This window comes from Lissotriton vulgaris, chromosome 11, assembly GCF_964263255.1.
Source record: "Lissotriton vulgaris chromosome 11, aLisVul1.2, whole genome shotgun sequence".
In the NCBI taxonomy this organism is placed as follows: domain Eukaryota; kingdom Metazoa; phylum Chordata; class Amphibia; order Caudata; family Salamandridae; genus Lissotriton; species Lissotriton vulgaris.
Window position 1 is genome coordinate 589,696,235 of NC_141699.1, and position 16,519 is coordinate 589,712,753.

Genomic DNA, 16,519 nt, shown 5'->3' on the forward strand with positions numbered 1-16,519 from the left:
GCTTGGGAGGTTCCTGGGCATGTGGGTGGAAATCTTTAAAACAGGTAAGGAATTCCTGGAAAAGGCAACCAATACCTCAGTAGGGAGGTGGAATTGTTCCTCAGCATTTGTGGCCTCAAACGTTGCTTGTTTTTGGTCAGTTTGAAAACCTTGTGACTGGTTTAATTTTCCTCGTAGACCAGTTGGTTTTAACCTGTAGTCCTGGGGCACCTGGAGGCCTATGGAGCCTACTCAGGGAGTTTGTTACTGCTTAGAAAATGAAATAATATCAACACATTTTTAAAGCGTATATAAATAAAGAAGCCAAAATGTAAAATTGGAAATGTTAAAGCATCGTGTAAATTTTTAATAATTTGAAATTTGAGGTTAAAAATTAAGTTAGTATCCTCAGATTGATTCGCGGGAGCAGTGCAGATGCATCAAACAGAAGATAATACGGACGATAAGTGGCCTTAAGAAATTTAGAATATCTCCAATCTTACCATTAAAATGAACATGTTAGTTTTTTTAAAAATATTTGTTTGTGATTAAATAACATATTTCATCATTTGTGTATTTGTTTGATGAGTGTTTGTTTCTGTATTTTTTATGTGTTGTTTTGCGGGTAAAATCATTGAAGATGATTAGGCCTGAGCGCTTGGCTTCCAGTTGTAGGAAAGTGCCCCTTTTTGACATGTTCACCCCTAATTTTTGCCTGGTACTTGTGATTTTGACTGAAAGTGCACTGGGTTCCTGCTAACCAGGTCCCACGTTTCAGATTTCTTTCTCAAATCTGTACAATTGTTTTCCAAATTGGCAAAACCTTTACCACTCCTTGTAAGTCCCTAGTAAATTGTACCCTTGGTACCCAGGGCAAGGAGGGTAAAGAGGGTCCTTGAGGGCAGCAGCACGAATTGTGCAACCCTGAGGGACTCCTCACCAAACACATACAGACTGCCATTGCAGGCTGCGTGCCCTGCTGCAGACAAAAGTGAAAACACAGCATGGAACACATTCCTGTGTGCCCTGCCCACAGACACTGCATGAAGTATAGGTAAGTCCCCCCTACAGCAGGCCTTAAAGCTCTAAGGCAGGGTGCACTATATGTCATGTGGAAATATCTGTATGAACAGATATGCCCATGTGTTGGTCAGTTCCATTGCTGCCAGTACAAGTGATCATGGAAGCCATTTTAGTACTTGTGCTGGACTTTGGTGAAAACGAGTCCCCCAGCTACATGATGGCTTAATTGAAAACAGAGATGTTTGGTATCTAGCATCTCGTGTTAATCAGCTCACACTGATTCCAGTGATGGATTTATTAATACATACACCCAAAGGGCACCTTAAAGGTGGTCCCTGAAATCCTACCAACTACTAGTGTGCTAGCTGACTGTTTTTAGCCAGCCTGCCACCAAAGATGCGTTTCTGACTCCCAGGGGGAGGCCCTTTGCTCTCAGGAGGTCAGAAACAAAGCCTGCTCAGGCAGAGGGTGTTTACACCCCCTCCCACAGGATGACCTGCAAATTAGCATTCCAAGGCAAAGACCTTCAAAGAGCCCATTGCCTTTGGTATGTGAATCTGGGTTCCCTCTCAGGAGAGGATGCCGATCCCTCTTGACCAGGGCTGATTTGGTGCCTGGACAAGACTGGAAAATGAGTAGTCAGATAGTCGTGTTTACATTCAGTCTAATTCCACCCCTACGGTGGGCTACCTGAGGTAAAGGCAAAATTTCAGAGTCTGCCATCTTGGTGATGGCAAACTTAGGAACTCTGGGACATGGTTATGGCCACTTCCCACAGGAAGTGATCATGTAGGGGGTGTAGTGACCCCAGGGGTAGGATAGCCCATTGGCACGTATACCTCATTTTGGTATATCATATAAAGAGGCAGCTTCCTACATTGGTGGTGCAGCGGTGGGATACAAGGCTTGACATCTGCAGTACCTCATGGTTAATAAGTGATTCCACTAAGGAATCCAAAATTATCATTAGTTAAAATTTGTTTTGCTGATTTCAATTTATTTCTAAATTGTTTTAACCTAGCTGTTAGGGCCTTGTGTTAAGTCCCACAGCGGAACATTTTAGAATTTAATAAGTATTTGTAGTTAGTTAGGCCCTTTAGAAAAGCTTGTTTAGGATTTTTGGTAAGTTGCTTAAAAAGGTCCCAACTACTTTAAAACCATGACCAGGAGCTCTAAGAGGTGCTCTACATGAAACTTAAGTTGGACAAACGTAAGTCCCTCTACCAAGCATTGAACCTCACCATGGCATCTAGACCCACTGAGGCACATCTGCAAAGGTTGCTTGCAGAAAAGGCTAGGTCCCTGGCAGAGGATGCTGAAGTGGATGAAGTAGATGATGATTCCATCAGTAATACTACTGATAGTAGTGCTCAAGTAGAGACTGAAGATGCAGGTCTTCAGCAACTAGCCAACAGGATAGAATTAGAGGCTAAATTCTTGGCTATAGAAAAGGAAAAAGCTGAGATGGGCATAGGACCATCTATGGTGGCAGCAACGTTTTCAATAGGGAGAACAATTAAGCTTTTGACCCTAAATATACAGAGGGTGATGATATCCCTAAATGGTTTACAGCCTTTGAAAGGGGCTGTAAAATGATAAAACTGAGCCAAAAGTATTGGGACTCTCTTCTCTGGGAGCTGTTCTCAGGAAAGTGTAGGGATAGGCACCTGACATCCTAGGACCTCATGAAGGATATCCTGATTGAGGGCTTTGAATTCCTCACAGATCAGGTTCAGGTAGACTCTATAAACCCAGAGTCAGACCTGATGGACTTTTCAATGAAAAACCAGTTGTTTGGATGAAAGGTAATAAGGTGCAAGACTGTGATGGGCTTAATAATCTTATTATGAAAGAGCATCTATTGAGTAACTGTGCTCCTGAAAAATTACATCAATACCTGGTAGACCTAGCTCCACTTTCCCCTCAAGGACTCGGGAAGAAGGCAGACCACTGGGTCAAGACAAGGGTAACTAAGACAACTTGTGGGGGCGACCTCAAGAAAGGGGTTGCTAAGCCCCCCGCCCAACCCCTCCACGCCCCACCACCCAGGAAAAGATGGTGACCATTCTAAAGATAAAAACAAAGAGTCTTCTCAAGGCCCCCAAAAACCTGTTCAGTAGGGTGGGCCCGAGCCAAAACACAGTCTTACGGGTGGGTACCAGAGTAAAAACTGTGATCCTAACAAGGTTTGGTGCTTTAATTGTAAGGTCAATGGGCACGCAACTGGAGAACCTAGCTATACCAAAAAGGTTCCCCCTAGTGCAACTGCAGTACCTGCAGTGGTAAGCCTCCAGATGGGATCCTAGGGGAGCCTGACCATGTCAGAGAGCTCACTGAAACAACTTTAGTCTCAGAGGTTGTGGTGGATGTAGCTGCCCTGGCTGTCTGGCCCGGTAACCTGGAAAAATACAGACAGCATCCTCAAATAAATGGTAGTTGAAGCACGGAGGAAGTCAGGTGCAAGTGCCACCATGGTTACTGAAAAACTGATATCCCCAGAACAGTATCTAACTGGTGAGACTTTTCCAGTCATGAATGCTGACCTCCACACTAAAGTCCATCCCATGGTAATGGTGTCATTAGAATGGGGAGGGTTACTCGCCAAAAGAAGGTGATGGTATCCTCTGCAATACCTGTAGCCTGTTTACAAGTAAACTATCTGGAGTCCTCAGCATGGGCTGAGGTCGAAAGAAAGACCCATGCAGCCTTGCTAGGTATACCTGAATGGATGTGTGTAAAATCCAGACCACAATGCACAGCCCTGGGTGAAAAAGCGGAGTTGCAGCCTGGAGTAATGGCCCAACCCTCCAAAAGAACAGGCAAGAAGTCTGGGAAACCTTCTTCACAACAGACACAAGTTCAGGTTGCTTCTCCTCAGGGAAAAGACCTGTCAGCCCCAGTGGGAACTGAGCCCTAGATATTTGGGCCTTACACAGCAGAGTTCCTAGGCCCAGGGGTGACCCTCTAGGTAAGATCAGTGCCAGGGACAGAGGACCAGTCCCACTCTTGAAAGCCAGAGACAGCAAGCTGCTGATTAGAAAAAGGGAGATGTCAGTGGCTCCCAGAGAACCATTTTGGTGGAGGGACTTCTACCGGACAGGTGTATCCAAGAAGGTGAAGGAGTTTTGCAACTTCTGTACCACCTGCCAAGCCATTGGCAAAGCAGGTGGCCACCCAAAGGCCCCCTTAATTTCACTCGCTGCTTTTCGCCTACAGAGAAGTACCACAGAAAGAAGTAGGTTGTTCCGCCTTTGAACTTTTGTTTGGTCATCCTGTAAGGAGACCAGTGTGTCTAGTGTATGAAGCTGGGAGAGAGACCTCTCAAAGAGCCTAAACTAGCCACAGTGGACTATATACTTGGCCCAGGTTCCAAGATTGCTGAATACATTAAAAAGCATCCAAAAACCTTGAGGCCAGCCAAGAGCTCCAGTAGCTCTGATATGACCAAAAGGCCTGGAGGTTCAAACAGGGCAGAACCTGTGGCTCCTAAGGCCCTCCAAGACAAATGGAGTGGATCAGGGTAAGATCAGGGAAAATGGGGCCCAAGTCATGTTAATAGCTCCAGATTGGGCAAGCAGAGTGTGGTTCCCGGACCTTCTTGGCATGAGTATCTGTCTTTCGGGAGAACCTTCCTTTTCAGAGGCAGGGTTGCGTCTTGGACTCCGACCTCGGCAGTCTGCACCTCCGCTCTTGGAGATTGAGTGGTGACAGCTGGCTAACTTTGATTTTCTTTCCGAAGTTGTTGATGTGATCTGGGTAGCCAGGTGCCCTTCCACAAAATCAATGTACGTCAGGTGCTGGGATTAGTTTGTGGCTTGGTAAGGCACTCGCCAAACGAATTGGTTGCAAGCCAAACTGTCTGATGTCTTGTTTGTTTTATCTTTGGCCTTGCAGAAACTTGCACTGGGCACTGTTAAAGTTAACTTGTCGGCCCTTTCAGCCTTTTTTTCGTTTGCCACAGCAGCGATCCTTGTTCAAATTACATTTTTGTGATGAGATTTCTTAAAGGGTTGCAATATATCATGTATGTTTTCGCCTAAACCCTCTCTGATGCCACAGTGGGCCTTAAGTTGGGTTCTCACTTTCCCCAGTCTGTACCCCTTCCCAGCCAATACATGGTTGCCCATTACGCTTCCTGTCTTTCTGGTCACGATAGCATTAGCTTGTTGCAACTTCAGGCCCTCTCGGTCCTTATGCCTTATACCACCTTTTTTTCTGTACAAACTAGTGTTAGGAACTTGAATGCATTGCTGCTGCAGGTAGTCACATATTTTCATGTTGGACAAGCTTTCAATCTTCCAACACTCTTTGCTCCGACTTATCCCTCGAAAGGGAAGAGAGACTCAATTGCTTGGACCCCTGAGAGAATGTAGAGCTTTAACATTGATCACTCCAAGGACCACCAGATGAACAATCAGCTCTCTATAGGGGTTCTCTAAAGTAAAGAAAAGCGCAGTGAGGATGAAATAGATCATATCACGGTGGATATCCCTTGATGTTTAGATCTGTTATGCATTGACTAAGAAGCTCCAACAGAAGGTCTGTGGGCTCATTCTACCCGAGCCAAGGTTGGTACTAGTGCATCACACATAGTGCAACCTGTCAGGCTGCTATATGGGCATCAGTGCACACATTCGCAAAGCATTATTGCCTCAGCACACAGGCCCGTAGAGGAGTAGACTTTTTGACCTATTCTGTCCTGCAGTACATTTTGATGTGAGCCTTTCCACAGACCCACCAGCTTGGGAAGTACTGTTTTGGTATTTATTCACAAGGTGACAAATCTCCAGTTAGAAGTATCCATCAGAAGAAGTTACTTACCTTCAGTCAGGCAACATATTGTTGTTTATGGGACTGAATCTCATCATAATAAACATTTCATAGATAGAAATGCACATGCAAAAACATTTGACGGTCCTATAACAAAATTTCAGAGAAGAAAGAAGCACTTTGAGTCACACTGAAAGTCCATCACACATGGTTTAAATCACATGCAAGGGATTTATGCTCACTTATGCATGAGTATTGCACAGTCCTCTAATGCAGGTTCACTTGTGCACAAGGTAGTTACCCACTAAGGCATTCCCTGCTTTATTGTTTTACTGAGGTACTCTGATACCTACGCAGACTAGATTTCTTTATTGTTACACGCTCACTCATGTGCATACACTGCTGTGTACTTAGCGTACAAACACTTACTTAGATATAGAGGTGTGAGAAATGTGAGTAATTTATTTTTGCGTAATTACCTGAATTTTTCCAAATTCACACAAAATTATGCGTAGGACCAAACTGTCATTTAACGCTATTTTAAAATGAAAAGCATAAATGACATGAACAACAGCTGCTTGCTTCTGGTTATTTGCTATGTTCACTTGTTCCCACCGTTAAAAATGTATTGTGAATGCATCTTAATTATGAAACGATGCCATTGTAATGGAAGGTTCGAGGCATGTGGGCTGCTGAATTCATATCTGTGCATAGATCGCCGCCTAGTGTTGGGTCCGGGTGATTGCACATTGTGGTCCTGGAAGAGTCTTCGAAGTATCACGAGATAGGTGGCTCCTCCCCTGGACTACAATGCGCATGGGCATCCTCTCCATCCTCAGATTGTTTTTTTCCGCCATTGGGTTCGGATGTACTTTCTTGACTCAAGTTCGGAATTGATATAAAAACACTTTTTCAAGGCCAAAAAGCCTTCGGGGCGTCGGTATTGTCTTTCGTTCGGTGCCAGGTACTTGATCCAGTTATTCGAACAGGACGTCGAAGGCCGTTGCCTTTTTTCGACACCAGAGGCCCCATCAACGATCGACTATGGAATGGAGCCTGTTCAAAAGATGCCCCGTTTGCAACTCCAAATACCCTCACATTGATGTGCACCCAGTGTGCAATAAATGCCTATCCCCGGACCACGACGAGGCCAGCTGCATGGCCTGTTCTAGGTTCAGGTCAAAGAAGACGCTTCGACGCGCCGCAAGACAGTCGACGCAGAAGACGGCGCCCGACCCGGAGAACATCTTCGAGGCTGATGACGACGAGGGCGTCGATGAAGAGGATCCTGAACAACAGTCGGATCCTGCGTCGGAGCACGACTCTATGATGAGGACGAAGAAGAAGACTACGTCCATGAGGAAGACGTCGTCGAGGTAGGAGACGACGCAGAGGCCTTCGGAGCCGTCGATGACGACTCGAGCGATTAGCAAGGCCCAACCGCAGTCGCGGGGCCCAATACTGACACTGTACTTTCTAAGGCTCAGCCCGAGGCATCGCCGGAAGGCCTTAGCCAAGATCCACATTCTATAGCCCCGCGTCAAGGCCCGGCTAAGAATATTTCTAAGGAGCCATCGGTCGATCAATCACAATCGGCGGTGTAATCAAAACCAAAACCCACAGATGCTAAATCGAAACCGAAACTGATGAAGACAGTCCTCGGATCGCCGGCTTCGGAGTCATGGGTTCCAATCAAAACCAAAAGTGTCATCGACCCTTCGGGGTCACAAGGGGGCGTCGGCCCAAAGATCGGGGCGCCAAAGCCTGTATCTACGGTCAAGCACGTCATGCTGACGCCATCGACGTCCAAAGATGGCGACACTGGCAAAGGACTCAAGGCTAAGAAGACTCTCGATCCGAAGCTTCCAGCCTCCAAGCCAATAGTGGGCAAGGCCTTCGAGTCGAAGAGCAAAATCGACCCGAAAGAGCATATCACGTCAAAGCAAAAGAGCGTGCCTGCTGCGCACCGGGAGCTCGAGTCTACGCAAGGCCGCAAGCAAACTAGTGATCAGACGAAGTCGGTCGGATTGAAGACAGCGCCGCCCTCCAAGAAGGTTGGTTCGTCTCTAATGCTTACGCCACCAATCAAGTACGGACTGCCCCCGACCGCTCGGCCCAAGGCATTCGAACCACAAAAAAGTACCTACACAGCCAAAAAGGTGTCGGTAGTATCAAGAAATCAGCCCACTGAGGAGGACGTAGTGTTCCAAGCGCCCTCCTATGACAATCAGTCAAAACTATTCATCGAATCGGATTCTGGCTGACTCACTATTTACAAAAGAAAGATCATTCCAGAAAATCCTTTGGAGTCATACAAAATTCCACTGAAAAAGAAAAGGGACTCTGCCACCTCACCTGTTCTTTTTGAACCTGTGGAGTCCTATGGACAACAATATGCCTATTCTCCCACACGTACCAATGAGGTTGTGGGGGAGGGTTACAATGAGGAGGAATTTAATTATCCTATTGACACAGATCAAGAGGAACCTCAACCCTGGACTGACCCTGTTGACCCTGGTGAGCCACACACCACGCCTGACACTCAGTCCTATACCGTCAAAACCTCGCCTACTGAAGATACTGCTGCGTTTAACGCATTGATTGAAAGGGCAGCCAATAACCATGACGTGGAAATGCACGCTGACCCAGTGGAGGAAGATTTTTTGTTTGATACTTTCTCAACTTCAGAAAGATCAGTAAAGACATTGCCCATGCTAAAGGGTGTCCTTAAACACGCTGGTGACATTTTCAAGGAGACCACAAGGGCAAGGGTTGTAAACCCAAGGATTGAAAGGAAGTACCGGCCTGCGCCTGTAGACCCTACGTACATCAAGGGCCAGCTCCCATTGGACTCTCTAGTGGTGGCTAATGCTCGTAAGTGAGCGAACTCTCTGACAAGTGGTGATGCTCCTCCTCCGGACAAAGAATCCAAAATCTTGGAAGCTTCTGGCAAACGAGTAGTGGCTCAAGCGGCAAATATTTGGAGGATCTCAAATACACAGGCCCTATTAGCCAGATATGATAGGGCTCATTACGACACGTTAGAGCAGCTACTACAACACCTGCCTGATGCTTATAAGGAGGGAGCAGAAATGCTGATACAGGAGGGGAAGCTCATTTCAAATGCATCCATCAAATGTGCGCTGGATGCAGCAGACACGGCAGCTATGGCCATCAACACAAGTGTGATGCTTAGAAGGCATGCCTGGCTACGCATCTCTGGTTTTAAGCCAAAGATCCAAACAACTTTACTTAATCATCCGGTTAACCCTGACTTTCTATTTGGTCCTGATGTAGACACGACCCTAGAAAAAATTAAGAAAGACACTGAGACAGCAAAATCCATGGGAGCTCTGCAGTCACAACAGTTCAGGGGCGGTTCCTTTCGTCGCTCTAGTAACAGGGGAGCCTCTAGAGGTCAAGCATCACAGCAAGCCCAATACAACAAAGGGAACACACACACCACCTATAACAAAAACAATAGGGGTGGATATCGTGGGAACAGCACCAAAGGCAGAGGACGAGGAAATAATAATGCCAGATCCTCCGCCACCAATAAACAGTGATGTCTTGTCACTGCCCCCAGACCATGTTACACCGGTCGGGGGAAGACTTCAGCAGTTCCTGCCAGTCTGGGAAGGCATTACCACAGACAGGTGGGTGAGACAACTTATCCAATACGGCTATTGTCTAGAACTAACCTCCACTCCACCCAACATACCCCCAAGGCACCGTCCTATGTCCGCAGAGCACATGCACTTATTGCAGCAAGAAGTCATCTGCATGCTGCAAAAAGGGGCCATAGAACTCGTGCCTTTAGAACAACAGGGTACAGGGGTGTACTCCTTGTACTTCTTAATCCCAAAGAAGGACGGGTCTCTCCGGCCCATTCTAGACCTCAGACCCCTGAACCAGTAAATCTTGTCAGAACATTTTCACATGCTGACTTTGCAGCAAGTTCTACCATTGCTCAGTCAGGGGGACTTCCTAGCAACCCTAGACCTAAAGGACGCATATTTCCACATTCCCATTCACCCAGGACACAGGAAATATCTCAGGTTCACGATAAACAACCAGCATTACCAGTTCAAGGTCCTGCCTTTCGGGGTCACTACAGCCCCCATTGTGTTTACCAAGTGCTTGGCGACAGTGGCTGCGCACCTTCGGAGACAACACATCCATGTCTATCCTTATCTAGACGACTGGCTTGTCCAAGCAAAGTCAGCCCAGCAATGTGCCAGCCACATGTCCCGCACGATTCACCTCCTACACAGTCTAGGATTTTCACTAAATTACCCAAAGTCTCAACTTCAACCCCCACATGTACAACAGTACCTAGGAGCGACAATAAACACTCTGACAGCAACAGCGCAGCCAAACTCTGCCAGAATCAACAGCATGCAATTGCTGATTCAAAAATTCAGGCCCCAACACTCACTCCCAGCGCATGTACGTATGCAGCTTATCGGTATGATGGCCTCCTGCATCTTCATAGTCCCTCACGCGAGACTACACATGCGTCCGCTTCAGGAGTGCTTGGCACAACAGTGGAACCAGGCTCATGGACATCTCAAAGACCTAGTGTTGGTGACCGGTCGTGCATAGAACTCTCTGCATTGGTGGAACACACAAAACCTTTGCAGGGGACGACCGTTCCAAGAGCCTGTACCACAGTTAGTGCTGACAACGGACGCATCTCTCCAGGGCTGGGGAGCGCATGTCCTCCATTATACAGTGCAGGGTCTATGGACGACGCAGCAGCAAAACCTGCACATCAACCTGTTGGAGCTGATGGCAATTTTCATGGCTATGAAGGCGTTCAAATTGCATTTGTGCAACAAAGTCGTGCTGATCCGGATGGACAACATGACTGCCATGTATTACATCCAGAAGCAGGGAGGCACACACTCTCCACAATTGTCACATCTAGCCCAGAGCATGTGGAAGTGGGCCATTCAAAGAAACATGTTCCTCATGGCGGAACATCTCCCAGGCAAGGACAACCAGATGGCGGACCTGCTCAGCAGGCACAGCCATCAGATGCACGAGTGGGAGATACATCCCTCAGTGCTCCAACCGTATTTCCAGCAGTGGGGTCATCCAGAGATGTACCTATTCACCACAAAAAAAACCACAAAATGCCAATCCTTCGCCGCCAGGTTCCCACACCCGCAGTCTCAGGGCAATGCGATATGGATGAACTGGTCAGACGATTTGCGTACGCTTTTCCCCCTGCACCGCTCATACCGCTAGTGGCACGCAAACTGTGGCAGGACTCCATGACGCTCATCCTAGTTGCTCCAACATGGGCAAGGCAGGCGTGGTACACCACGTTCCTAGAACTTTCGGTGGTGCCTCACCAACGGCTGCAACTCACATCCAGTCTCCTCACTCAGAGCCGTGGAGACATTCAGCACCCAGATCCGCAACAATTGAGCCTTGCAATATGGCTCCTAAGGTCATAGAGTTTGGCTACCTAAACCTGCCCCCTGACTGTATGAACATCATCAAGGAGGCAAGAAGACCTACAACCAGGGCGTGCTATGCGGCAAAATGGAAGCGATTTGTCATTTATTGTTCCAATAATTACATAAATCCGCTAGATGTATCAACGCAAAACATTATATGTTATTTGTTACATCTATACAGATGCAATCTGGCATATAGTTCCATCAGGATACATTTAGCTGCAATGGCAGCTTATCTTCAGAACAGACAGCACCTTCCCTTTTCAGGGTGCCGGCCATTAAAGCATTTATGGAGGGACTCAAAAGAGTGATTCCTCCCAGACACCCACCTTCACCTGTCTGGAATCTGAACATAGTTCTCACCAGACTAATGGGACCACCTTTTGAACCTCTTCATTCTTGTGAAATACAGTTTCTGACATGGAAAGTGGCCTTTCTAGTAGCAATCCATCGCTAAGAAGAGTTAGTGAGCTTCAAGCCCTAACTATTCAAGAGCCTTTCATACAGATTCATGCTAATAGGGTAGTGCTGCGTACCAACCCTAGATTTATGCCTAAGGTGGTGTCGCAGTTCCACATTAATCAAACCATAGAACTGCCCGTTTTCTTCCCAAATCCAGATTCAGTAGCAGACCGAGCACTGCACACACTGGATGTTAAAAGAGCTCTCCTGTATTACATAGACAGGACAAAAGATTTCAGGAAAACTAAGCAACTGTTTGTTGCCTTCTCTCCACAGCACAAAGGCAACCCCATTTCCAAATCAGGTATAGCCAGATGGATTGTTAAGTGCATACAGATCTGTTATCAAAAGGCTAAACGCACATTAACAGTTCCCCCAAGAGCGCATTCCACACGCAAGTTAGGGGCATCCATGGCTTTCCTAGGTAACATTCCTCTAGAAGATATATGTAGAGCAGCCACATGGACCACCATACATACATTTACCAAACACTACTGCGTAGATGTACACTCAAAACAGCAAGCTGCTATAGGTCAGACTGTTCTCAAAACTCTTTTTCAGACTGCTGCAGCTGGCACGGGCAACCACTGCTAAGGAGGAAACTGCTATTTATTCTATGCACAGATATGAATTCAGCAGCCCACATGCCTCGAACGGAATATGCTACTTACCAGTATGCATCTGTTCTTGGCATGTAGGGCTGCCCTCCTCCCCGGTGCCTGTCGCAGCTGTAGCACTCAGAATCATTCTCAGACATGGTCATCACTTACTGTACTATACTCCATCTCTGCCAAAATGGCGAAAAACAATCTGAGGATGCCCATGCGCACTTAGTCCAGGGGAGGAGCCACCTATCTCGTGATACTTCGAAGACTCTTCCAGGACAACAATGTGCAATCATCCGGACCCAACACTAGGCGGCGATCTATGCACAGATATGAATGTCAGCAGCCCTACATGCCAAGAACAGATGCATACTGGTAAGTAGCATATTCCTTTCACCTGCGCCTACTTATATTAATACCTGCTGTATTTTTCTTGCTGCTGTTTGTAACTCTCCATACAACTCTTTTGCTTTACAGGGAGTTTGAAGAGGATCCCTATTTCATTGACGGATTCCCAGAGCTCAGATTTGCTGTTCCAAAAATGAGTCCACAATTACCTGCACAAGCAAAATCAAGTGGAAAGGTGGAAGCAAATCAGATTGTCAACAGGTAACTGTATATTTGTTCTGCTCTCCATATGATATTTGTTCTGCTCTCCATATGAGGTGCCATGTCTCTTCTCTCCCAGTGAAATATTCAGTCTTGCTTTCCAGTGCAGTCAGTCTTATGTCTTTGTTCTAGCATTGCAGTGATCTTGTTTTTACCTGTTTAGGCTACCATTCTCCTTTGCCCAGTACATGTTTCACGGTTATCATTTGAACAGATCCAGACTTCTCAATGCTAAGTTCTGTCCTGCTTCTTCCAGTACAATGTCTTGTCTTTTACAGGTGTAATATTCAGTCCTGATCACTAGCGCTTCTTGTTTCTCACGTGTTATAATCTGTCTACACCTCCTGGTCACTTGGCTATCTAGATTCTTCTGGTGCATTGTCTTGGACTTCTCTTTCTGGTGTGATGATTTGTCTTCGTTCTCCCAGTGTTGATGGTTTTTCTTGCTTCTCCCAATATTGTACTTGCTTCTTCAAGTTAACTGCCCTGACTTGAGTCTCTTGGTGTAATGTTGTGGTTTGTTTCTCCTTATGTCATGTTCTGTCTAGGTTCTGCATGTAGTCATGTGTATTACATCATGTTTTTTCCTTTCTTTAGTGTGGTATGACACTGGAAGAATGAAGTGCGTTTTTTAGTTTTGTGTATGTCTGTGTATGTCTCTGCTCATTTTGGGGCTTTCCCTACTTGAAATATACATGAGTAGAGGAGCTACTGTACAGTCCTGTACACTCCTGCATATTTTGTGACTGTACACATTTACTGAGTTCCACACAACAAAAAGGCTCTCCTAACTCTCCATCCTATCTCCTCCCACTCTTTCTCCTGCACACACTTACAATTTACATAAGTAGCACTGGCAGGTCAAACAATTTATAGATTTCGGCCAAATGTGTTTGTGTATCCATGTCTGCAAACGAACAGCATTCTTCCATGGACCTAAAGAATTCCCTATGTTCGAGGCATATGAGCTGCAGATTACACACTGTGCATAAATCGCCAACTAGTGTTGGGCCCGGATGTTTGCAGTTGTTTTTTGTCCTGAAAAGTCTTTGGAAGTCACAAGATAGGTGACTCCTCCTTTGGACAATAGTGCGCATGGGCATCGGCTCCATCCTTAGATTGTTTTTTTCCGCCATCGGGCTCGGATGTGTTTCTTGCGCTCCGGTTTGGAATCGATTCTCCTTCGGTGCGCAATCCTCACCCAGTTCAACGGTATTGTTTCAATCGCGGTTCTCATTAACGCGATTCTTCACAACTTCGAAGTCTTCGATTCTGGTCGTCGGCGAAGGCCTTCGGGCCTATCTGAGCCTTACTCTCTGGCTCATGGAAAGGATGCCATTTAGGAAGTGTCCTCAATGTGGGTCGAAGTTTCCCCCACACCGATCTACATGAGGTGTGCAACCATTGCCTCTCACCGGAGCACGAGGCCAGAGACTGCTCTGCTTGTGCCTCCTTCCGCTCCAAGAAGACGATTCGGGACCGACGAGCTCGAAGAAACATGGCTCGCTCGTCATCTTCGATCCGGGACAACATTTTCCAAGAGGGCGTCGCCGTGCCAGAGCAGGAGCAAGAACATGGCGTTGACAGTGACTCCGAGGCCGGCGACTCAGACGTCGAGGACATCACTCCGGCACAGAGGGTCGTAAGTACACACGTCGACCCCGACCCTTCCTCGACACCCTCCAAAAAGGCTTCAGTCACACCCTCACCTTTGGACCCGGGTGCACACCGAGCGACTGCTTCCCATGCCCCACCTTCGAGCTCAGTAAAGAAGCCTAATAAGCCTTTAGGCGACTCAGGCTCGAGTCAGCCTACGCCCGGTGCCGGCACACACCTACCAGCACTGAAAAAGAAGCCATCTTCTGTCTCCATGCCAGCTGCTTCCACATCTAAGCACTCTGCACCGAAGACTGGCACCGGCTGCTCTGCACCAAAACCACACTCAGAGCCGAGCAAGAAATTGCCACCGAAAGCACCCAACTCCCATGCTTCGGAGCCGAAAAAACCACATGGTCCACCGGACAAAGACACTACAAAAGAACATGTTTCTAAGCCAAAAGATGTTACCGGTTCAGTGCCGAAAAAGCCTACGGCACAGAAGGATCTGCCTCCCACAGAGAAACTATTCCATCCAGATCCTACACAAAAAACTCTTGTTAAGGATCCCAAAACTGGTCGATTGATTCTTAGCTCTAAAAAACGACCATTAGAGACACCTGCACCAGCTCCTCATCCTAAGAAGAAGGACATTGCGACCTCTCCTCTAAGGATACCTTCTCTTCCTCCTCCAGCACCTCCTCATCCACCACCTCCTCCCCTGCCACATCACTCCCCTACACCGGCAAATGGTGTTGGCCCAACAGGAGTGTGCAGTACTACTAATGGATGAGGCTCGTCAAGTTTTGGTTGGCGACGCGCAGGAGAGTGGGGGGACAAGTCTAGTAAAATGCTACATCGCCTTTGTCAAGGCATGTTTAACTCGCAGACCCTGCCGGGAATCTTGGACCAGACGGGGACCCTGATTACGGACCCCCCTGCTATTGCGGAGAGCTTCGCTACCTATTATACGGATATATATATGCCCCCGAGAGTGTTTGCCGGCTGCAACGATAGATAAATTCATCACTGATTTGCCACCTAAGGCCCTGCCGGACGAGGTGAGGAACCAGCTGGAGGCCCCTTTGACGGACGAGGAGCTGGGGTCGGTCCTGGGGGATCTTAACCCTGGTAAAGCACCCGGACCCAATGGGTTTCCAAGCGAGTTCTCTTGCCGGTACAGGGTGCAGTTGGCTCCAGATTATCGGGCTGTGGTGGAAGAGGCCCGGGAGGAGGTCATGCTTCCCGGGAGGAGGTCGTGCTTCCCCCGGACTGGAGACACGCGGAGGTGGTGGTGGTTCACAAGCCCGGGCATCCCCCGGAACAGCATGCCTCCTATCGGCCTATCTCCCTCCTTAATGTGGAGGCCAAAATCTTGGCGAAGGCGCTGGCCAATCGCTTACTGCCCCATATCACAACGCTCGTACACCCAGATCAGGTGGGGGGCAACCCGGCACAAAATTAGGAGGGCTCAGGTGGCGATTGCGGCGACCCAGCAGCTTCGGGAACCGGCAGCGCTCCTATTAGCAGACATGGACAGGGCCTTCGATTCCCTGAGCTTCGTCTATCTGTTCGCGCTGCGCCATAGACTTACTCTGGGTCTGCGCTTCCTCTCATATGTGAAGCTCCTATACACGGGGCTTACGGCGCCGGTGCGGGTCTCCGGCGCTATCTCCTCCACGTTTCCTATTCAGAGGGGCACGCGGCAGGGGTGCCCGTTGTCTCCCTACCTATTTGCCTTGGCTATGGAGCCCTTGGCGGCCTGGGTGCGCATAGACGCCCAGATACGGGGCTTTGAGTGGGTCGCGGGCCTGTCCGGTAGAATGCAGATGATGTGCTTTTCTTCATGACGGCGATTGACAGGACGGGTCCGCGGCTCCTGCAGATTATGCAGATCTTCTGTGAGACATCGGGTCTGTACATGAACCCCCGCAAGTCCACGCTGTGGGTTTTGGGAGGTCAGACGAGAGAGGGCACCTAGGGCATCCGCGGTCCAGTTGGCCGCGG

General features: G+C 47.8%; 1 protein-coding gene across 1 annotated transcript in view; it reads left to right on the top strand.

Annotated features, from left to right (window-relative positions):
- FHIP2B (FHF complex subunit HOOK interacting protein 2B) overlaps nucleotides 1-16,519 on the top strand; it is a 174,973-nt gene that overhangs the window by 98,881 nt on the left and 59,573 nt on the right. Inside the window, exon 12 of the mRNA XM_086943678.1 lies at nucleotides 12,785-12,916. Coding sequence (XP_086799804.1) covers nucleotides 12,785-12,916 — 132 coding nt within the window. The remainder of the gene's footprint in view (nucleotides 1-12,784; nucleotides 12,917-16,519) is intronic.